The 24470-nt window shown below is 39.1% G+C and overlaps 1 protein-coding gene across 1 annotated transcript; it reads right to left on the bottom strand.

Moving 5' to 3' along the window:
- Positions 1 to 5904: 5904 nt before the first annotated feature.
- On the bottom strand, positions 5905 to 21623 carry LOC148740825 (uncharacterized). The gene is made up of 16 exons (XM_088731293.1): positions 21158 to 21623; positions 17702 to 17947; positions 16803 to 17490; positions 15735 to 16138; positions 15153 to 15228; positions 14863 to 15059; positions 14306 to 14444; positions 13931 to 14186; positions 13236 to 13738; positions 12636 to 12838; positions 9755 to 10622; positions 9336 to 9427; positions 8821 to 8889; positions 8227 to 8325; positions 7851 to 8055; positions 5905 to 6602 (listed from the first exon to the last, which is right to left on the bottom strand). The coding sequence occupies exons 1-16, from the start codon at positions 21587 to 21589 to the stop codon at positions 6142 to 6144; spliced, it is 4938 nt and encodes a 1645-aa protein (XP_088587419.1). The 5' UTR covers positions 21590 to 21623; the 3' UTR covers positions 5905 to 6141.
- Between the last annotated feature and the right edge of the window lie 2847 nt (positions 21624 to 24470).

The raw sequence follows: 24470 nt of genomic DNA, 5'->3' as shown, positions 1-24470 counted from the left end.
CATCACAAAAGTCAACCCATGAGGAGTGGGGGCCTTATTAAAGTATTTTAGAATAAATTGAATAAATGTCTATCAAAAACTGACCAATGTGGCTCAAAACGGGAAGAAAGTGGCTTCAAAGAACCTCAAAAAGCCCTAAGTTGCCGAAAATTCTAAAAGTTGCTAGAATTCTAAAGCGTATATGTGCACGATCCTTCGCAGTAAAGCACTATTTGAGCAATAGTGAAAATCAGACCTGAAAAAAAAATTTCAGGCCTGTACGGGACTCGAACCACTGACCTCTGCGATACTAGTGCAGCGCTCTACCAATTGAGCTAACAAGCCAACTGAGAGCAGGCCATTAAATTAATTCGACATGAACCCGTAGATGATAAATCAAACAACAACAAACATATGAAACATATGTATGAACTGCGGTTATGAAACGTATATGTGCACGATCCTTCGCAGTAAAGCACTATTTGAGCAATAGTGAAAATCAGACCTGAAAAAAATTTCAGGCCTGTACGGGACTCGAACCACTGACCTCTGCGATACTAGTGCAGCGCTCTACCAATTGAGCTAACAAGCCAACTGAGAGCAGGCCATTAAATTAATTCGACATGAACCCGTAGATGATAAATCAAACAACAACAGACATATGAAACATATGTATGAACTGCGGTTATGAAACGTATATGTGCACGATCCTTCGCAGTAAAGCACTATTTGAGCAATAGTGAAAATCAGACCTGAAAAAAATTTCAGGCCTGTACGGGACTCGAACCACTGAGTTGAACTGAACCACCATATTGCTCAAATAGTGCTTTACTGCGAAGGATCGTGCACATATACGTTTCATAACCGCAGTTCATACATATGTTTCATATGTTTGTTGTTGTTTGATTTATCATCTACGGGTTCATGTCGAATTAATTTAATGGCCTGCTCTCAGTTGGCTTGTTAGCTCAATTGGTAGAGCGCTGCACTGGTATCGCAGAGGTCAGTGGCTCGAGTCCCGTACAGGCCTGAAATTTTTTTCAGGTCTGATTTTCACTATTGCTCAAATAGTGCTTTACTGCGAAGGATCGTGCACATATACGTTTCATAACCGCAGTTCATACATATGTTTCATATGTTTGTTGTTGTTTAAAATTCTAAAGGTTGCCGAAAATCTCAAAAGTTGCCGATAAGTTGCCGAGCAACTTGTGGCCAGGCCTAGTCACTGTAACGAGTCGCTGGACAAGTCCGATCGTGTGAACTAGCCATTTTTGCCACAACATCTAGTCGCACGGACTAAAATTTGGCCCTTGCGACTAGTCCCACGGATTCAAACTGGTTTGAATTTTAGGGACAAGTCTCTGCGAATTGTTCCTCAAAAAACGGTTGGTGTTAATCAAATTTCATTGAACAATCTGCAGTTTGTACTGAACTGATTTATTTCAATGCTGCATTGCTATTTTGATAATTTTGGTTTCTTAAGAAAGCTGCATCATTTAAGAATGATACTGTTCTTCCCCAATTTTGGCCTTATTCCTGTGCGTATAAACACTACAAGTAGAGTGAGGGACTCCTGCTACAAGGGACTAGTCCCTGCCACCAGTCCCTGCGACCAGTCCCTTCGTGTAAACTCTTCAGGGAACTAGTTGCAGGGACTAGTCCCCTCGTTTGTGCCGACCTTGAAGTTCACAGATATCTTAGCTATTTACAATGCTTATAAATGGGCAAAGGATACTGTCTGGATGTCTGCGTTATGCATGGCCACTGGTATTTCCGTTCCATCGTGAAAGAATGCACTTGGGATCATGATCAGTCCTTTGAAGAACCAAAATTTTCCTTATTCAATCGGAGTTAAGTTCCTCGAACGCTGATTAAGATCATTGCGTCATGAAACTTCGTAATTTCATAAATCATTATTACTTGAGGCTAAGACACTCTTCGAGATTTTAGATATGTTTTCAAAATTAAAGAAGTTCATAAACGTCCGTGAAAAAAAAAATATCGCAGGCATAACTGAGAAGCGCTGAAAGCAAGAAAAATTAGTATGATCTCCCACATAAAATGAGACGTCAAATCATAGTATTAGATTATGAACCACACATGAAACAATTTACATTGGAAAGTTATGAGTCAATCAAATCTCTAAGTTCTACAGTTAATTGCTTGAGCCAAAGTATAACATCTGAGCGTGTGGTCTGGTCATCAGAGTGAGAGTAGTCCTAAGAAGGAATGTTTTGATTTTGACGATGACTTCCGCTCAGGTTGTAAGAACGTCAGTCGATACTACCGACAGCAGTCCTTCTCAGGACTATTATCACCCAGAAGATCAGTGGATAGGATAAAATGTCTAACTTTATCGTTAAGAGGTGCTCTAGGGGGAAATACATGCAATGTTTTCCGTAGTGCTTATTCCAAAGAGAAGAGAAGAAAACCGGTTTTTACATGTGTACCACGTATCGTATGTTTTTTAAGTCTTAATAGTGATCGAGAGGGTATTAGTATTTGCGATATCAAATAGTTTTCTAACATAACCCAAGTAAAGCGCGCGCTCTGATTGGTCAATTCAGCGTGCACCATTTGCCTATGGGTGTACGCTGCTGACGTGAGCAAATGCATAGATCGGCTAGTTTTCCGCGCGCGCTTGTTGTTGTTTTTTTTTTCTGGTCGCGAAGATTTGTTAAATAAAAGAAAAATTTTTTGCTACAATGTGTCAATGTTATGTTATAAAACAAATGATAAACGCTACAGTGTACAGTATTGAAATATAGATGCACTTGGGAGGTTTGCTAGGCACTCAAGAAGCTTGAGTCGCTCTCGGCTATTGCCTCGCGTGACTCTTACGCTTCTTTCGTATTTAGTAACCGCCCGCATGCATCCATAACTCAATAAGAGTGGGATGTAATTTGATTTATTAATTTGTATTATTTTTTGTTCTGCTCGCAATCGAAGTTTTCATCCTTTGTAATGCTCATTAGTCATTTGTATAACCTAGTAAAGTTATTCCTACGTGTTCAGGAAAACTTATATGTCATTGTTCATCCTTAGTGGGGTAGGACTAAATTGCAAAATTTATTCAACCGTGAGGTGTAGTTTGCAAAGTCATAGCCAGTGGCATACCTCGAATTGAAAAATTTGGGGCACAGTGTAGTATTTTAAAATTTGCACGCTACCACAGTGTAGTAGTTCAAGATTTACAGGCTGCCACATTGTAGTAGTTTTTAACAGTTTTATTGTTGCATTATTTTTTCTGTAGACAAAATTTACTTTAAAGCTTATAGGCTGTTTGCACCCCTTAGGGCTCGATTGATATGCTGAGGTACTTTCTGCCGGGTGAGGCACTCTGTTACTCACTGTAAAGCATAATAAGTAATAAAAAGCTAGACTGTCGTCAAGTGCCAGAAAAAGTCAGAATATGTCACATACAAGGTAAACAAGTAGCATTACTTTATTGAATTAAATAGTATAAACTCAATTTCTAATTTTTTGTAGTTCTTGTGAAAACTGTGAAAACAAGATTTGCAGAGATTTCGCAGAGATAATGGTACTGTCCTTTTCTGCAATGATCCAAATGTTCACAAGAGGATCGTTCATTCGCTGGGAATGTCTCACCTTGGCCACAACAACAACCCTGCCCGCGATTTCCTACCCTTAAACGGACGCAAAGAAACCAGAAACCATCTGGTTGTACGCTTCCAAACTTTTGAAGGCCTTACACTGCTTTTTTGTGCAGTAGCTTGTCTCTAAAGCTAAATAGGAAAGCAAGTCCGAGACTTCTATAGGAGGCAAACATTCCGAGCTGAACTGCTCGCTCGGTATGGTCGCTGGATCTACGCCAACCACAGAAATTTTTTTCAAATAGCGCTCTCGGACGTGACTTTCGAGGTTATCTACGTAGGATGAAAGTACTGGTACCTCATCGTGTGATTTGGGTCGCTTTCTTCGGAAATATCCACTAGTAAGATGAATTATTTGAAGACTTTGAACGCGAGCGCTTAGAGATGGCATAGATTTCCCTTCAATTTCACACCTCGCATGGGCACCAACATGGCGGAATTCTAATTTGCATAAGCTAATGACGTCAGCTGAAAACCGAGAATTGATCCTGACCGTCACTGGTATACAAGTAGGGTTAAAAAAAGGGCCATCCAAATAAGACTTCATCCTACAGGTGGTTTGCGCGTTACGTCATGGCCGCCAAGTTGGTGCACGTAAACAATGGATATCTCATTAGCTTTTTTTGTTCGTCCACCAGCATTTGTTCCTTTCACCATTGTTACCTGTGTCTCTAGAGATTGGTTGCAAACCACCTACAACAGAACAGAGATAACGCAATCGAAATTCCTAATAGTATGGATGCCCACTATCAAAATACACACTAGCCGATCGGTAACAAAGGGAACAATATCGTCGAAATGTTAATATGGATCAAAATACACCAATGACAGTGCGCCAAAACACACCAGTATTAGCACACTAAGGTGCTATAAATAGTTCATTGGATATGCAGCCGGATGTTCTTGACACGTCACGCAAAACGGAACACGTCACAGTGTTTCCGATCGAGCTAGCTAAACGTGAGGTACATAAACATTTATTAAGAAAGGTTTTGTTTTATCTATGGAAATTTTACAGGTGTTAGTATGACTTTTAGTGGTATTTGGCGATAACGCCGCAAGTAATATTTCAAACCTGTCCAAAATACCACGAATCGCGAAGCAGTAAGTGGTATTTGGAAAATTTACAAGCCGGTATTATTGCAAAATAACACGTGGCGGTCATGCTATTATTTGTTTATAACCGAGAAGCCAAGAAAGTTTCGGTAACACACAAGAGACTTTATTAGTTCGTTAAGTTAGAAAAAACAAACACAGTCGTCTACATTGTAACAGTCTTTTAACGTAAATGAAAGAAAAAAAAAATTGACAGCTTTTTGTGAACCAAGTACTCAACGAAATAGTTCAATGAAAGACATTTTTTAAATTGCGGTTTTGCAGTCTCTGCGGCGGTGAAACGAAACCACGAATTAAAATATGATACGGGCAAGCTTCCCCCAGTGTTTAATTTGTGCTTTGTAGAAAAAACACCAACGCCAGCTCCGTAATTTACCGCCACCAGACAGCCCTGAAAGTGGTGGACTATTGTTTGGCAGGCTGGAGTCGCTGTATGGCTCTTAGTTGGAGCCATCACTTTTGCGAATTTCGGCAAAGAATCGCGAGAGACATTCGTCCATTTCTTTAGCTTCTTACTTGACAATATGGAGTTTAAGAAAACCACGACAGCAACGGCAACAGGAACGTCACTAAGCAATTTTTTTGAAAACAAAAGCAGAAAGAGTTGTTGTCTTGAATGTTGTTATGATGATCTCGTTGTATCATCCATTTTGCTGTTATTACTCTGAAATAGTGATACTTTCATCCAATCAAATCTCCGAAATTTCTCCACTTTTATCGTAAAAGGTGTAATCAAAATTTTGTACGTGAACCTTTGATCGGGATGATTGCGTCAATTCTCTTGTTCATTGAAAAGATTGTATTGTCAAGTTAAGTTTCCTCAAGGTTTTTGAATGTTTGTACAGTGTGTGCACAAAATATTCCATACGTCTCAAAGGCGACGTTTTTATTGATAGCATTACCTTTTAAAATCCTTTTAACGGTAATCATTTATCGCCTGACGAAACTAGTTCACAGTCGAACCTGATTTGATTCTGACCCTTCATATCGTGGTTCATCATAATACGATGGTCAAGAGAAGCGTCTTTTCTAGTTGCGATCATTTTAGAATTCTTATAAGTAGCAAAAAAAAAAAAAAGAAAAGAAAAAAAAAAACCAAGGGAGGCTCCATGTGAGTAGCTAAACTAGCGTGTGTGGGGAGGTCCTCGGTAACTATTTTGTGGGATGTCATTCAATGAAGAAGTGAGTAATGTAGTAAATTTCAAAAGATTCTATTTTAACTCTTACTGAAAATGATTAATGAAAGCCAAAAGAGATAATGTCCTTTTGCGTTCTCTTCCTTTCGGGAAATTTCAGGGAAAGAGCTGCTTTATTCAATTAGAATTATTAGCAGACCATCAGGGTAAACTGGCTGAGACGAAACAGCCCTTAACCTCTAACTGAAGTTGATAATATTGCATCTGCCTCACAATTCAGTTTGTTTCAATGATACTCATGATGTTTCCTGACTTCGTGAAGATTCAGCTGGGGTAATACGATTAATATTAATCTTCCAAGGTGCGCGCGCTAAAATATGAATAAGTGTTTTAAAGCGATGGCACAAAAGAGCTAAAAATTGTAAAGCGAATATCCCTCCATAAATGGTTAAAAAACCAAGTCCGATGACATCCACACCTAAGATTTTGAGATCTTTGTGCCGGACCAGCGTCAGTATTATTATCATCCACAAGGCATTACTGACGCCAAAAACGAGCAAAGTTGTATTTCTTAGTTCCACGAGTTTTTCTTTAAGCTCAGCCGTCTGATCAAAAGCACTCATCTCAGGAATTAGGCATTCTTGGCGTAAATCATTCCAGAAGTTGTATTCATCGCCTTCGTCTGAATTATCCAAATCAAGCAACTTTAATGGAAGACGACCCAGCTCGTTCCTTGTGCGCCTAATTTTCTTTTGGCCTGAAATGAGTAAGAAAGCATTAATAGTGGTAACTGAATCGAGTGGAGAGAAGTTTGTTCTGAAATCACACTTTCGCATGATTTCAAATCAACTTCGCACTGCGCGCTCGTTCGATTTGAAAGCACAAGTATAATTTCAGAACAAACTTTCATTGCACAAAGCCTAATTACCAGTTAACTATATCCATTCCGCTATCAATGAAATTCAATTGCTCAAATACAGCGTTTTCTAGTTAGTACAAACACTTTATTGATCCAGTACTGAGCTGGTTTGTAAAAAGATTGTCTTTCATTTTCCTGCAATTTGATTTGTTATTTTAAACAAGCCTTGAAATCTGATTATTAGACATTCTCTTACGTCATACCTACAGACAATAGATGTTATAAATGTAGAAGTGACGTCATACCTACAGACAATAGTTTTATGCGCTCTTGTCTTTACAAGTGCAGTTCAGGAATATGCACGATAAAACAGTGAAGTAGTTGTCTTGTTTTAACAAGGCTTCTTCATTGGCTGGAAAAAGGATACGATTTAGAACAAAAGATGATGCAATTCGGGTGTAAATCGCACTGATGAGAGCTAATCAGATTGCAAGGATCACCAGTGATTTCAAAATGGATGTCATAGATAAATTAATCATCTTAAACCCTTTGCAATAATTATCAGTCAGTGGCAACACTGAGAGACGATTTGAATAAGAAGTATCTTAGCGAAACCTTATAGAATCTCATTACTACCCGTTTGACGATTTCAGAATTTTTTCACCTGATATTGTGAATAATTATTTGAGTCCAGAATTGCGGTTTAGGAGCACCTTTTTTTTTTTGTCATGACACAGGCAAGAAGCCAGGATGCTAAACAATACCAAACGAGAATAAAAGTATCCAATCTTGAATTTTAGCCCATTTACACGTTAGGTTACTAGCTTTTTGAATGGAAGGTTTAAATTTTTATGTATAACTATTCATGACGGGTGGAATAATCTATGGTTTGTAAAGCAATCTCACTGAAATGTGAACTATTCAGAAGAGACCAAGACTAAAATGGCAGAGAGTTCCATGTCCAGTCAGCGGAAATGATGAGAAGTGAAAAGATCATTGTATTCAAGAGAACATCAGAACTCGTGGGCTAGAGTGTGTCTTTATTCCGGGAATATGATACCGTACAGAAAAAAATAGCCTTGTGTACCGTATAAAAGTTCAACGACCTCTTCTAGATCATAATTCATCCTTCGGTGGTTTACGTACCTCGATTAGGATACTGCAATTTGTTAATAAGAGATTTCAGTCGGTTTAAATGGCCCGGTTTTTGGATGAGCAATACTTCCTTAAGCCTGTCTTTGCTCATGTTCTTTAAATCCACCAAGTCGCTCGGTTCTGCATAACAGTTGTCCTTGAACGAGGGCCAGTATTCTTCGAGACCGTGTTCTTGCAACCAACTCTCTACGTTTTCCTGTTAAGAAACGTGAGTTTGAAAAATCAAATCAATCAAAGATTGGGGGACAGAAATGCGGGCTTGGTGGTTAGGCCATGGCCTGAACAAGTTTTGCAGAGCAAAAGCACGATTTATCAATAAAGGAGGGTTTAAAGGCATTACTTACCTTTAAAAAGATGAGAAACTTACTGGTATGTTTTCTTCGATGTCAATACGTGGAATTTTCTTGATTTTTCTCAACAGTTTCTGTCGATGTCCTATATTTTGTATACCAATGCTTTCAAGGTCCTAGAAAGATTAATAAATAACACAACTTAATCATTGTTGCACATGAAGCAAAAGGGCTGTAGAAACGTCTGGCAGGAAAACCTGTGGTCCTTGGGATAATTATATTCGAATAAAACGAAAAATGCGCCACAGAAACGAAAGAAATACCGTTGCATGCAATACATAGGAAAATATGGAGCACTTTATGTAATAAACAGCGAGCACAGTAATCGTGAGTTGTAGCCACTGATTTTAACAAATGATTAAAACTACCAACTGCTGATCTCGGAAATACTGTCATTTTCTGCTTTATTGGCCCAAACGAGATAGAAACTCAGTACCAACACCAAATGACGAGAAATCTGTTTGATTCTATAATCACGACCTTAACTGTCAGCATATTAATCTGAAGGAACCAAGGAAAACAGAAAGAGCATATCATTATTTGTTTGTTGTTTTTTTCTTTTATTTGTTTGTTTGTTTGTTTGTTTGTTTTTTTGAGATCTTGCAACTTACCTTGTCGTTCATTCCAGCAATAAACTTTGCTTTCTCATATCCATTTTCGCGAAAGTTCGTTGCATAATCCTGTAATCGTATGGAGGAAAATACAACAATGTCTACACAGCACAGTACACTAGTAATTTTGAAGTTGGGCAGCAGTTGTGAGGTATCATCAGAATAAGGTAGCTGATATGGCGACTCTTGGGTTATTGAATGAAGTAATCGCACCTTTTCTTATTCCGCATTACCTTTGTTATCTCAACAGGTTGTCCATGTTTTTGTCTCATCTTATTAAATAACACTAAGTGATTCATAAAAACACAAAGTTTGAGAGACTAAGACGCAAATGTTTCCTGTTTTGATAAGGATGGACTGAGTTTTACTCGGAACAACTTCAGCTGAACGATCAGGAATTTGATGATGATATACATGACTCCAGCTATGTGGAGGAAAACAAAAAAGATCTGGAATGACAATTCACTATGATAAAAGAACTATACAAGGAAAATTAATAAAGAAATGACTTTTACCTTCAAATCGTCAGGTATCCAATCCTCTACTGGAGAATTTGGATCAGAGTCAGAAACGTTCTCAAGCGCTGACCCAGGGCGACTACTTTCGTCTGAGAGAGAAAGAAAGGAGAAGAAACATGGTAGAAATCATATACCGCACTAACACACAAATGGCGAGAAAATGGTAGTCGTATTCTTTCCCATTAATTTCGTTAGTTTGCTCTACTAACTAAGAGCTTTAGCTTACACAGTGAGTCCTTGAGCCCGTCAGACATCTCGCAAATTCAAATTCTCCATATAAATCGTCGCATCGAGCCGTTTGGCGGTGCAACATTATTAAAGGTAAAAACAAAAACAAAAACAAAAACAAAAACACTGCATTACCTTGCAAAAATGGAACTGCCCTAGCACTTTTTACTCTTACAATATCTACATACCTTTTGTTGGAGCTGGAAGTTGTGCTTGAAATGCATGAGATTGTGAATTTATCTCCAACTGATATTCTGAGCTGTCTGCAGTAACTGATTGCGTCGACTCAATTTGTGTGGAAAACATAAAAGGGGAGTCGTTTTGGCTATTCTGAGGTATGCATGTTTGATTGATCTGTGAATTTGCGGTGGGTTTTGGAAGTATTTCCCTTGGGATAGCAGGGGGGACACGTTTGGATGGATTTCTTGAGACTGATATGCCCGTGAGATTAGCTCGAGACGGCGGTGTTTTAGTCAAGCAAGTTGGAAAATCCTCAGAGAAACGATTGAACTCATTGTGCCCCTGAGACTTTCTTTTAAAATCCTCTTCCTCATTTATAGATGCCCTCCTTCCATCACGATCATCACCCCAGGCTTCTTGGACAGAGATTTCATTTTCGTTTCTGATATTTTCTTCAATTCCTGTCTGCGAATTAGAAGTTGATGCTAAAACTTCATCTTTGATATCTTTAGTTAAACTAGTAGTTGGCTCGGAATATTGGCCGGGTTGCTTTTGGTTGAACGCAGAATTTCCATCAGGATTCATTGCATCACCTTTTGACGTCGAACTTTTTGATGTTCTAACTAGTTTTTTTCTTGGGATCTCGGCGGCAGAATATAGAACATCTTTAGAGATCTCTCTTACGCTTTGAGCACATTCATCTTCAAAACCTGATTTATGTTCGTGGCTCTCAAACTGCGAGCTGTCTGTCGATGTCTTCTTGCTTTTTGCAGGGACTGAAAGCCGAGAAACGCTTGTTTTGTCTTTCTTAGACACGCATTCCTGTGTCTCAAGAGCTGCCCCTGTGTTCGCATTTGGATCTGATTGCCCTCTTAACTGAAATCAATAAAAATACTTAATATATCTAGTGAAACGAAAAGAAATCTAGCTTAAATTATTTAAAACAGACGAACCCCCTTTTTTACTATTTTTGTCATACCGTATTTCCCGTAAAGAAACGCCCTAGCCTTAGAAGTTTCTTTCGCAAAATTTTCTCCAACTGAATAAATCAGCAAAATCACTTTACTTGAGTAATTTGGTTATATCAACTAAGTTGAAATTGTAAATTGGCCACCGTAACGAATAAAAAAGCTGACGTTTCGAGCGTTAGCCCTTCGAATTCGTCAGAGCGAATGGAGGAATTGTGGGTTGTATGTGGGAGTATATTCAGAAAGCGGAGCTAAGCCATTGGTGGGAACATGGCGACGAGAAAAACACGAATAAATAAGTGGAATGAAAAGCGTTCGTTGATACCTGTGGGATTGAGAGTGCCGATTTGAAAGATAAACTTTTGTTCAAGAGTTTTGCGGCTTTCTGTGTTGCCTAAATGTAAGGAAAGACCGCTGATTGCCATATGTTGTTTAGAATGATTAGGTAAATTAAAGTGTCTAGCGACTGGTTTTGATGCGTCCTTATCGTTTCTTTCTACGTCGCGAAGGTGTTCTCGAAATCGGCCACCTAATCGTCTTCCTGTTTCCCCGATGTATAACTTTTTGCAATAAGTGCAAGTTATGCAATAGATTACATTGGCGGAGTTGCACGTGAAGTGATCGGTGATCGTAATGGATCGCTTGAGTCCCGATTTTTTCTCGGCGTTGCGAATGAAAGGACAAGTTTTGCATCGTGCGCGATGAAACGTCAGCTTCTTTATTCGTAACGTTGGACAATATACAATTTCAACCTAGTTGATATTACCTAATTACCTTCTTACTCCCACTGACGCAGCACCAAGGTTTCTTTAGAAACTTTCAGCCTTTATTAATTTCACTCTACTTGCGGTTAGGCATTGAATCAAAAGTTAATTTTGTAACTTTGTGTTCTGCCGAATATTTAGTTTGTCTTCATTACAGATAGGCTTTATATTTCTGCACCTCTTAATTGACGCTTTTTCTTTTTATTTTACGCCTATCATTCCTATACCATCGTTTTCGCATTTCATAGAAATGTACGCCGCACTGTATATATCATGTTTCATGCCCCTTTTTTTAGTAGTGTATTGTTTTATTCGTTATATAAACTAAACCTTCCTTCCGTCGATTTTTCGTGTCTCTTAAATTCCCTCAGCATTTGGAATTTACCTCTCCTTCTTCACGTGTGCATTAAAGAATAGCGAATAGAATGCTGAGTCGTGTTTTATTCACCTCGTTCTGAGGTTAACATAAAAATTGAGGCAGGTAAATGCAGAAATTTACTGCTTCAATGTTATTGTGGTCATAGTTAGTAAAACAAAGGTGCTGCGGCTAATGTTTGGAGCTCATTTCATAATCTGTTTCCATTTTTGTGTCTGAATAAATCATTGGGTTATTCTGTTGATAATATCGATTAGTATGGTTACATTATGCGCCCTAGCAAAGACACATATAAAAATAAATCTCTTGGGTTTCCTGAGTAGCAACCACTACTTTGTCTCAAAGAAGTCTGTCTCTGTATGTGTCAGGTTAGTTGTTGTTTCAGGGGAGACTCGTGATTAAAAAAAAAGATGCAAATAACTAAAAAACTGATTGATCTTTTGCCAGACCGTAAAGGGTACATGCATACTGCATAGCAAAAATGGTGTAGGTAATATTTAGTTCTCATTAACCGAGCCGGAGGTCTCTATGCGAGAATCTTGACCGAGGTCACCAGTACAGTATATGGCTGTGTCTTATATGCCAATTTTCTATACTCTTTGTACCTTTCTTTTCTAGAACGGTCTAGATAGGAAAATATAGACCGCTTTCAATATTGATTTCAGCCAATCAAATTCGTGAATTCGGTAGTTCCCAGTCCTTGTGAGAGCAGCCATATAATAAATAGAAACATAAAAGACAGGCAACATATTCACAAAATAAATCTGAATACAGAGAGTACCTTGCTGGAGGAATTTGAAAGTTCAACTGTGATATTGGTTCTTCCTTCTATGATACTTGCTCTCTTGTTACCATAATGTTTTGGTTGGGGTTTCTCTGACTCTTCTTGGCTTTGGTAGCATTTACAAACTCTCTTTAAACAATTCCAAAATGGCTTGTACCAGTCGTCTCCACCTGAAGATGTGGATTTTCCTTCTCGTGTTCCTAAACATACAGAGTAGGTTACTTTTGTTCTTCGTAATGATAATAAAGGTTAGAACCAATTAAACGCACTAACCTCCTTCTGTCTCAATTTCGAAAAAAGTAATTCACTAACAACTTGAGATAGGCAGGTTTTAATATTTTCTTTTTCTTACTCAGCCCGATGATAACGAGTGCTTAAAAAAAATAGACATTCGTGGAGAAGTGGAGTCTTTTCCATATTATTTCTTAGTAATGATCAATTTAACACGAGTCTCAGAGTGAGGCATTTATCTCGAATTGACTTAAGAGGGGAAAGAGATTTGTCAATTATTTACTTTGTTGTCCGTTTATTGTTTTTCTTCTTTTCTTTGAGGAACAAAGTTATGAGAATAATACTGATCTCTTTTTATTCACTTACCCCAGGACCTGTCCGTTAAATTGCAAAGCGAGTATATCGTTAACAAAAGATAACCTGAAGGTAGGCAGAGGATATACCAAATTCCATGGAACAAACACGTGAATTCCTTCGGATGCAAGAGAGCAGAGGCAAAAAAGATGCTAGACAACCCAGCCAAGTACAGGCTACTCACTCCAGCTGGTAGATGGTGTTCTAAAGGTTTTGGTGTTGGTGACGACGTTGTGTTTGGCTCTAATGTTGGTCCTGCTGTGGGCTCAGCCCTTCTTTCTTTTAGCTCATTTGTAATTTGAACAGTCACACCAATGATGACAATGCACATGATCACGGCAAAAACAAAGGTTAGTATCTTAGACGCTTTGAGTTGAACGCTTTGGGACGTAAATAAGCAGGCTAAGATGTAGACAAGAACCAAAAGGCTCAGGAGAATGACGGTAGTAATCTCATCGACGGCAAGTCCTGAGAACATCATTCCACCAACTATGACCAGAATGACTGTAGATGGTCTGCCGGGAAAAAATCTTACCGTTACTGTCTCGATATAAATTTACGTTACGTCACACTAACTGTTGAGGGGCTTGAGGACAAAAAATTCCATCTCTTGAGGCTAAGGGCCGTGCAAGAACTTTGATTGGTCTCATTTCCCATAATCAAGAATCCAAAATTGCTTAGAGTAGAATTATTTTACTTTAGCCTACCCAATAACTGTGGAGCAGACGAGGAAAGTTTGGTAAAGAATAAATAGAAAAGAAATATGCTCGTTGTTTCTCAGTATCCGCTTCCACTCGCTGACAAGCAGAACAAGATTGGCTAAAGTGGATGGTGTCCATCGTCGTCGTTGTTTGTAAAACTCGTCAAAGCTCTCTGGGCAGTAAGTACTGTCTTCTGCTGCAGCGCAGTATGTCAGACGCCATCCTTTTTGAATCATGAGTGTACACATCCAGCGGTCTTCACCTAATGGATAAAGGAACGCGTGAATTCTTAGCGGGTGTGAATTATCTGCATCGATTAAGCATATGAAGTTGATACGTTTGATTTTTTTCTCATTGCTGTGTATGTAAACAGAAACTCACCCATATCTTTCGTAAGAAACTCAAAGGCGTGGTCCACGCCGCTAGAATAGGTAGGAAGGACATCTCGCACAGCCTGGCACCTGTACAGACTGAAACATCCGGGACTACACAATACTGATCCAAGCATATGATTGGCCACCTAAACCAAGATCATAAACATTTAAAATGATGCATATATGATACTAATCAAATGAATTTCCATTCTTAATCATAATAAGTCTGTGGACCTTGCCTTCCATGATCTTAAGATAACTGTTGTGAACTTAGTCAACCCAACTCGGTTCTTACTTGATCGAGGTTTGGGTGTCTTTATTTTGGTTCGGGAGGTGTTTTATCGCCAGATCTGACTTGCACATCGACGAAGTTCATCAATGGGTTACTGAGGAGCCTTTTATTTATATTCTTAATTTTTTTTCATATCCTCTCTTAAATTATGCCTTTTGATATGCATTTGAGACCTTTTCATTGTTATTACTATCTTTTAAAAAAATTTAAGTCAATTTCATGGCAAAACCATTGGAACTGAAGTCAGTCTAGGTCCTTTAACAGATACATACCTTTTGAAACCAGTGTCCGATGGCATAGTCAAATATTTGATACCAAACGACAGGCCCATCTCCCATTGGATGGGTACGAGCACACACTGCACCCGTTTTGGGATCCTCGATGATCTGGTCAATTAACGCTTCAACAGACCGATGGGTAAACTTAACATCAGCGTCTGTTGTTAGGATGAAGCACTGGTCATCTTTCACTATAACATAAAATGCGGTATATATTGTCACAAACTAATACGTATTTTCCTATCCTGAACTGGAAGTTTTTAATGCATATGTTAAATAGTTACCTTTAAGAAGTTCTTGTCTAAAGTCGAGGACGTAGGACATATACATTACTTGGCTCCATCTTTTCTTGTTCTTCACCTGTGTAAAATTGAAGGAGAGTCTATCTGTAGTATGGCGTTCGCGGCAGCCCACTCAGCAATTAGACGCTAGTTGATATCTAAGAGGGTGGCTGCCTCACGCACTTCAGGGAATCTCAGGAATGAAAACCTCACAATTGAAAACCATCTGAACGGTTTACGGGTAAAATTAAAAGTTGAGACTTTATAAATTAAAGTTAGCTGGACAGGGAAAAAATGGTTTTTGGAAGGTCAGATGGCCAGGTAAGTTTATGAACGACTGGGTAAAAAATCAGCAACATCAGGCAACCAAAGAAAAAAAGAAAAAAACTTGGCAGCAATCGCCAGCCTACGAAAATGTTATTTTTAGAGGTAACACTGTAATTTTTCCTCTTAAAACTTTTTTCATTTCCTAACTTGATTTCCTAACAATTTCCAGTAATTTTCATTCCAGTAATTTAATTACTTCAGGAATTTTCTACTTTTGGATTTGAAACGAATCTGAAAAGTGCGAAACTGTGATCAAACCTTAGCATTATCCTTTAAGTGGATAGTGAAATCCATTCCACCCGGAAGTTTCCACCTTAGCTGCATGCCATATGGAGTTTTCATTTTGATACAATCCGTAATACGCACATCCAATGTCTTTTCCACCAATGACACCAGCTGCAAAATATAGCTGTTAAGCACGTCTTCCCTAATACATCCATCAAAAAACACGTGTGATTCAAAATGCTGTCCTGATTTGGCTTTCTTCATGTCGACATCGTGAATAGACCGGAGGAGTTGCTCCATTTCGAAGTCAGCCTCGTGGTACATTGTCGTGCATATGAACACGTGGATATTGTTTGAAAGCTGGTTGTGTTCGTCGTGCTCTTCGTCGCTCGACTGATTTCGTCTGTTCAACAATAAGTACTGTTCAAGGCAGACACCTGGTAAAAAAATTCAAGTCCTAAATGGTATTCGGCTTTCACTGATTCGAATAAACTAGAATCATTCCTTTGTCGATATAATCATATTTACCACCAAATGAATTAGAAACGAATCCCAATTTTGTGGTCCGGCCATAAATTTTAGGCATATTCCGATTAAACAATGGATTAATGTATCTCAAACGGATAGAAGTTTCCAAGAGAGGACACCTAAGGCGTTTGAAGTGATGATGTGACAAATGAACTTACCACATCTGAGAGACTGTGAGTTTAGCGAGTTCAAGCTAACACTTGTTAAAATAGATATATACCTACTCATTTGGGAAAAAAGCAAAGAAAACCGGTGTAAATTGCAAAAGATCAAAGCAAATCACAGCTGGTTCATCTCAAGCTGCTCAATTTTCGACAACGCGAGGCTAACATGGTATTCGTATTCAGAGCCAAAACACTGGAAACTAGGATAGGGAAATATTACGAATCCATCAGGGACCTCTAGGACCCTTACATATGGCGTAAGGAATGGAATCCAAAACTATTTGAGAGAGTTTTGAGTAAGCAAATGGAAAAAGGAAAATAAAAGCTACGCATTAAAAATCGATATTGCTTTCTCAATTCCACTGCTACAGTTTGCAATGATATATGAAAATGGATGTAAATAAGGTACCATTGTACGAGGGAATCCATAGAAGGTCAGATGCCTTTGCCATAATCTGTCCATGACTCTTCCATATGTAATAAGTGGTTGCAATGAACTGTGATAACCACAGAAGGAGTCCTGCCCCGAGAATGTAGCCTCGGTCTACTGATGCACAAGGTAATGGTAGCGTGTCTGTATTGCATATCCCATCGACTTGCGTCATGAGGAGGGCAATCGGTGTTGCCAGCGTTAAAGGAAGAGCGTATCCAATACGTTGTATGCAAAGAGAGCAGCTAAGCCAACCAAAATGATAACCAAAGAAGCTTGCAAAAATATGAAGCATGAAGTAGGTGAATGCTGGATTCGATGTTGTCATAGCGTTAAAAGCGTCATGGATGCTGTCGAGCTGAACAATATCATAACTTTTTGCGAACATCATTGCAGTTAAAGGTGTAAGAAAAAGTTTCCACAGCGAAGATATAATAGCCGCTTTCCCTCGAGCTGTTTTTATCTTAACAGGAGGACCCCTATCAGCACCTCGCTCTCTATCATTGTCACAAAAAGAAACACCTGAAACAGAGCGTCCTCCAGATCTTAAGGTGGAATGACCGTGTTGTTTGCTTTGTATTTGGAGTTTTCTAAGCTTCGGTGACCAAGCAATGGAAAGGAGAACAAAGGAAGTAGGAATGCCAATCTGTCCAGATAAGTCAGGTACCTAAAATCGAAAAATAAATGATAAAGAGAGCTGGTACGAAGTATAAAACCTACTTCCTTCTGAGATATTCAGCGAATACATTCTTAGCGGTCAGAACTCATAGATAGGCATAATACGAAGAAAAATTTTCCTATTTTAATCTGCATTAATTGAGCTATCATATCCTCGTTTTTATCCCGTGCAAACTACACGATATTGTACCAATAGATACCTTTATAGAGAGCATGACAATGCCAGTTATGGCTGAGACAGCAGCTGCAGTAAACTTGATAACATCCAACTTCCCTTCATGAGTTTGCCACTTTGATCGCGATTTGAACGCTTGCCATATCGCCGGTGCCACACTTAAACTGCACGTCAACAGCACAACTACGTCGGGGTTTACTGGTAGCACAGTCAACATTACCACGGTGATATAATTTAGAGAAATTGCTTCTAAGACTCCGGAAACCAAAATCTGTAATAAAGTGAATTTTTTACGTAAAGAAAGCTATGGAGCGACTCAGGAATGATATATAAAAAGATATGACCCATCCCGACAAAAGCACATAATCTCACGAACTAAATACAGGCAATGAGGTGCCAGTGGCGGATCTAAGGAAGGAGAACTGGGGGGTCCTGGTTCTCCCCTCCCTCATTATTTTGGGTAAAACGATAAGAGCAGAGGAGAGAAAAGCCAACAAGTGAACACACACAAACAAAGAGCCCCCCCTCACCTCAAGGTCTGGATCCGCCACTGGGTGCTAATCATAAAACTGTCAACAAAATACTTCTCTACTTTATCATTGTCTGTCACAGAGTCACAAATTAAACCAAAAACAGAGGATCGGTTGAAATTTTCTTGTTGGCCGCCCCTCTACCCCCAAAAAGAAAATCGAGAAAGGAAGGGGGGGGGAGGGTAAGGGGCGGTTGTACACAGGCTCTTTCTTGTTTGCTTCTGCTTGCATGGAGTTTCAAAATTAAACGAATAGGAAACTGATCGGTAAAGAGTATTTCACGCTTTTAAGTGCATGACGGGTAATAAGGGTCCGATATCCCATCGGCACTAATTGATTCCTTTAGATCCATACAGCTTCCACTGATGATTCTGCGTAAGATATTAGAAATCCCGTTCCTTCCATATTACGACATTTTTAAGGGAAAATGGCTTTCATGTATGAGCCATTCCACACATTGCCTTGGTAGGGGATCAATAGTGACTTCTGAACACGAATACGAATGCTTAGCTGCGACAGGCTTCGTTTCATTCATTGCACGACGTGTTGTAATGCTTTTTTTCGACGTTTGCCTATTGAATGGAACAGGAATTGTTAATTAGTTTTTCTTCTTTTATTTAAAAACTTTTTTCCGTTGGAATTTACATATCAGTTTTTACCTAATATACTTATTCGTTTTGTGCAACCGTCATTGTGCAAAATGGTTTTTTTGAGTTATTTCAAAGTCGTAAAAATCAATACGACAAAACCCGAAACAATTCCTATCACAAGCTTATGTAGCATGTTAAAATGCGATTTATTTTCGCCATGTTGAGCTCTCCTTAACAATATAATGGTGCGTATGATGCACGATCCTCGCAGTTGAGAGCGCTATTTATGCAATAGCGAAAGTCAGACCTGAAAAAAAGTCAGGCCTATACGGGATTCAAACCACTGACCTCTGAGATACTAGTGCAGCGCTCTACCAATTGAGTTAACAAGCCAACTGGGAGCAGGCCATTAAGTTGATTCGTAGTGATGATAAATCAGACACGATGAATATATGAAGTTCGTATATTTTGAACTGCGGTTACAGATATGTATGATGTACGTATCCCGTACAGGCCTGATTTATTTCATGTCTGATTTTCGCTATTGCGTAAATAGCGCTCTCTACTGCGAGGATCATGCATCGTATGTATCTATAACCGCAGCTCAAAATATATGAACTTCATATATTCGTCGTATCTAATATAATGGTGATCAAGCAGTGTGCCCGTGCGAATCTCTATCGTTATTTTGTGAAGTGTCTGATAACGCTGCTTCTCCTTAGTAATTCATTTGTACTAACTGAAAGTTGTATTTACTTTGTATTTTAACTGTTATTAAGCCAATGACATACTTTCTTATATTCGACCTTTTGCGAAACAAAGGGATCTTAGGTGTATTCAATGACTGGCGTGGTATATTATGACAACTCAGTGAAAACAACTCAAAGAGATAACAATGCCCAACATAGTAACATGTCAAATGAGCCCCATATAGGACACTTTGATTGACGTTTTTGTTAAGACTTATGTAATTTTCCGCTTGGTTTCAAGTCGACCCTTTTAGCCCCAAGAATTACTTCGGATGCGCTAAAAAGTTTAAGTTTACGATTAAGTTTAATTTGTTCGCCACAGGAATGGCAGGTAAAAGGAACAGAACTTTCGTTCCAACTGACACCTAACCCCCAAGTCATCTCCAAATAAGAATTAATAAAGATGACATTTTCAGTGAATGACACAGGCGTAGTCGGAGAAAAAGAACTCTGAGTGTTCCCGGTAGGAGTCGAACTTAAGAACTTCCGATTTGTACTTCGAATGCTCTATCACTGAACTTTAGGAGACTTGTGGTAGACTGGGCCGTTAAATTAGGTCCCTGGATACATGTAGTATTGTAGAACTGTCGAATGGTTAGCTGCACTAGAATAGATTGGGAAACTGAGTAGAACGTATACCGTTGAATTCAATGTTGGATGAAACCAAATTAAACCACTTTTGTGAAGCTAATGCATCAAAAAATGATGGGGTTCGTTTCTAAAGAAACTGCGGTAATACATCGGTGGGGGTATAACAAGATAATTTGGTTGTATCAACCTAAGTTGCTGGTGTAACTTGGCTACCATAAAGAGTTTGTAAAGCTGACCTTTCAAGAGCTAGCCTTTCGTCAATGTGACATCAGCTCGGTTGATTAAACCAAATTACCTTGTAATGCATGAATAATTCACTTTGAATTCTGGAAGAACGTGATGCTTATCATGTTTATGCAAGATGACCGAGATAATTGTCGTTCAATTATAAGAGCGTTCGTGTTCTCTATTCTGACATCTCATTTAAACTGAGCGATGGAAAAGCTTATCTTGAAGATTATTGCCTCTATCCTTGTAGATGAATTCTGCTAATTTTTTTTCATAAATTTATAAAATAACGGAAGTGGAAGACAAGGATCATTTACATTTAAGCCAATCATTACGTGCCTTGCCTATGCCAAATAGTTACATCTAAAAATCTAAAAATGTCGTGAAATCGCAGGCAAAGATAAAACGGCAATGGCAGTTTAATGGCCAGTTAGTGCGCATCATGAGATTAGAAGGTTTCCTTCGACCAATCGAAATTTTTTACATTCAAGATATATAATCAAATTGTTTTTATAGTTTTTCAGTTATGAATTTGTTCTGAAACAGTGGTTGGAATTGCCGTGTCAGAAACTTTCTTTTAAATATCTAGTAAGCGAAATTTCACCTTTTGCAAGGACTTTGAAGGACGCAAATACTTTGAAATGTCTTCTTGATTTCGATAAAAATTGAACTCGCGTGGCCAAGCTGTAATGACTGCATCAACTACGGTTATGTTACTATCGCATGTAGCTCTAAAAAGAAGGATTTTATTTATGGGGAACGGCTCCAGTTTAGAATTTATAAGTATACTCACGATAATAAATCCTTGTTTTGTTGGCCATGGTCGGCTTTTTCTCCTCAGACTTGTCCAAATGGCGTAAAGCAAAGATGCCGCGAGAGGTATCATTTGGGTAAGCACGAGCATCATCACTAACGCCTGTTTGTTTGTCTCTGCTGAATAATCTGTTGTAGTGTTCGTTCTAGTTTCTTGTACACTTTTAAACTGATGCCCAAGAACCAGCAAACAAATCTTGCTGGTCACGATACAGATTAATACAACCAAGAAAATTAGAACTGCAGATATCCATTTCAAGATGCATATGAAGACGTTGAAAAATTGACCTCTCTCAAGGTTCACACTCACGACTGATTCAGCAGAATCTTTCCTTTGCACGGTGAATCTCCTCCGAGTTTCTTCGGATGGAGCCATTCTAGAAACATCGAGGTGGCTATTGCCTTGAGACATCAGAAAGAGCGTCGCTCCAGCTGTATTTTATTCGTCAAACCACGAATGCATACCGCCTTGGGGTGGACAAAATATTTTAAGTCATTGTCCCTCATGCATGAGTGCCTAAGTACGTCTTTTCTAAAACACATGCATGAACCGTAATGTTCACAGATGACCTGATAACCTGAATCGACGAAACAATGAAAGTCAATCTGCCAAAAGACAAAAGAGGAAGTATTTCCGCCATTTTCAATGCAAAAGCGTGCATAGCTTGGTCGTCAACGTTACGAGTTCATTTACAAGTTGTATCATTCAGAAATGTTTTAGCAACTCGTACATCCATCCGAAAGTGCTTTTTTTTAACCGGTCGAAGCGGACAAAGTCTAAGGCAGGTGCCTTTCGTAATCCTGGAACAATTTCTCGAAACAAAACGCCTCAGTAAATTTGGAAGCTGTGTTTTGCGACCACTGTAATAAACACGTACTTGTACCCAGTAAAGAAGAAAACCAAATGTAATCCACAGTCATACGTCGAACGCCATCGCGCAGAATGTTACGACACAATCAGGTAGTTTTGTAAGTCCGCCAGCGATAAATTTGAACGGTCTTCCGGGAAAATAGGGAGTAGCGATAAAGAAAAGGCTATAAATCGCTTACTTGCGCCTACAGTTTACTTTTTTACCCGCATACTATTTGCCGCAGCTATTGCTCATTGGAATTTGATCGGACATATAATGAGGAGGAACAGAGAGGAACACTACGTTACAGCATAAGAATGGAGGCCAGAGGGGAGAAGGAAGAACACAGAGGAACACTGCGTTACAACATAAGAATGGAGGCCAGAAGGGAGAAGGAGGGACAGAGAGGAACACTGCGTTACAGCATAAGAATGGAGGCCAGAGGGGAGAAGGAAGAACACAGAGGAACACTGCGTTACAGCATAAGAATGGAGGCCAGAAGGGAGAAGGAGGAACACAGAGGAACACTGCGTTACAGCATAAGAATGGAGGCCAGAAGGGAGAAGGAAGAACACAGAGGAACACTGCGTTACAGCATAAGAATGGAGGCCAGAAGGGAGAAGGAAGAACAGAGAGGAACACTGCGTTACAGCATAAGAATGGAGGCCAGAAGGGAGAAGGAAGAACAGAGAGGAACACTGCGTTACAGCATAAGAATGGAGGCCAGAAGGGAGAAGGAGACCTTGAAGACGAAAGACGAATAGCTGGGTGGCAATCATGGACGATTATTAGAACTTTAGCAACAAACTGAAGTGGATGGAAAGAGAATTTCAAAGCCATATGTGCCTATATAGAGAATTTCCTCAGTAGCATACGGATTATGTAGATAATTAACAATTATTCCACAAGCGCGCGTTGGATATGAGATGATAGATAGCCAACGAGGCGCGTAGCGCCGAGTTGGCTATAATCATCTCATATCCAACAAGCGCGAGTGGAGTAATTGTTTTATTAAAAAAAAGCGCCCCCAAGATATTAGACAAATCTTCTCGACTTTATTTTGTTAGAAGAATCCGGATGTTACAATGTACAGATATTAGATTATGGTATATTGGCTCATATACCATAATGGCTAAGCCAATAAAAAGTCTTGAATTGCATTATCCAATGATCCAGTTTTTAATAAAAAAAAATTATACCATGGAATATGCTGTGGCTAGTTTAGATGCCGTCACTAAATATGCTGATCTTCAGGTTAAATAATACGATGAAGTATTCGCAAAACTTCACAGTCAGCATATGGATAAGTTACTTCCATGTTTCTGTACTGCCTAGGAAAATTTTCTCTGCTGTAGGAGGCTTAAATAGAGTATTATCGAAACCGAATTTTTTTAAAGCAACATCTGGCCACCCTGAACATTTACGTCGAGAAATAAGGTTGACCGATTCAATTTTTAAAACAAATAGTGCACACGCCACTGCAATTAAGCATTGGAATTGAGATACTGTACAAACAATACCGACTTTGCAAGCATTAAGTTATCTGTTCTTATTTAGCGAATCTGGAAACGCAACCATTGGCGAAGTTTATCACAGCAGATTAATCGGCAGAAACAATAAAATCTTATAAAAAAAATTAGAATTCTGCTATAATAAGCTCTTTGCAGAGCTCATAGAATCTCCGGTCAACCCTGGTTTTTTAAACGTGTCTCAGCCGTTGACAGGTAGTATAAACCCGCTGTTCTGTCTTCGAGTTAACGGAAAAGTTCTTTGGGAGTGGCGGAAACTAAAAAAGAGTTTAATGCTCTTCAGCTTTATTGAATAAAATCGGCGATACGTTGTCCTGGTGTTGCCGCGCTCGTGTCGATAAGCTGTTCACAGCAGAGTGGAATATACCGTCAAGAGGGTGAACCAGGCCTCGAATGGCACCATTCGCCGGGCCGTTAGATCGAAGTGCGGGTCTTGCCTTTCGCCACATCGGGACGAGATCCTCCAAGAACCAGATGAGGCGATCGAGGGGCTGTTAAAAAGAGAACAAGAACTGGTTACTGAAAACCACAGACTAAAGGCCAAATTTTAGGGTATTCCATCCCGTTTTGAAACAGCGATTCATTTGTCATTAACCAGAGGTACACAGAATAGGCCTACACTTTTACCTATATAAATCTGATCAAATGACTAAATCAAAACGCTGGTTTTATAAGTGTTGAACTATATTATTCTGAACGCAAACTTTCAAAGTATTGAGAGCAAATGTGCCCAAAAATCGAACATTTTCAAAATATGGTGGCAAGAGCCAAAAATTCTATTGGGCTCATATTCTCAAGTTAGGTTGGTCTAAGAGTGAAACAAACCACTGCATACTTCGTTTGGCTGAATATCGATTTATTTTCGAGAATATCGATAACAACTGAATTACGCCAAAATGTGGCTTTTGAGGCT

Source organism: Stylophora pistillata, chromosome 1 (genome assembly GCF_964205215.1).
Source record: "Stylophora pistillata chromosome 1, jaStyPist1.2, whole genome shotgun sequence".
Classification (NCBI taxonomy): Eukaryota; Metazoa; Cnidaria; class Anthozoa; order Scleractinia; family Pocilloporidae; genus Stylophora; species Stylophora pistillata.
This window is presented reverse-complemented; position numbering and strand designations above follow the sequence as displayed.

What these genes read in the sequence shown, in the direction of transcription:
- LOC148740825 (XM_088731293.1), bottom strand. Translation starts at nt 21,589, where the DNA reads ATGTCTCAAGGCAATAGCCACCTCGATGTTTCTAGAATGGCTCCATCC. An exon ending in CAAAACAAGGATTTATTATC is followed by an intron (nt 17,948 to 21,157) that starts GTGAGTATACTT and finishes ACTTTATTACAG; the next exon opens with ATTTTGGTTTCCGGAGTCTT. An exon ending in GTTTCTTACGAAAGATATGG is followed by an intron (nt 14,187 to 14,305) that starts GTGAGTTTCTGT and finishes TTTATCCATTAG; the next exon opens with GTGAAGACCGCTGGATGTGT.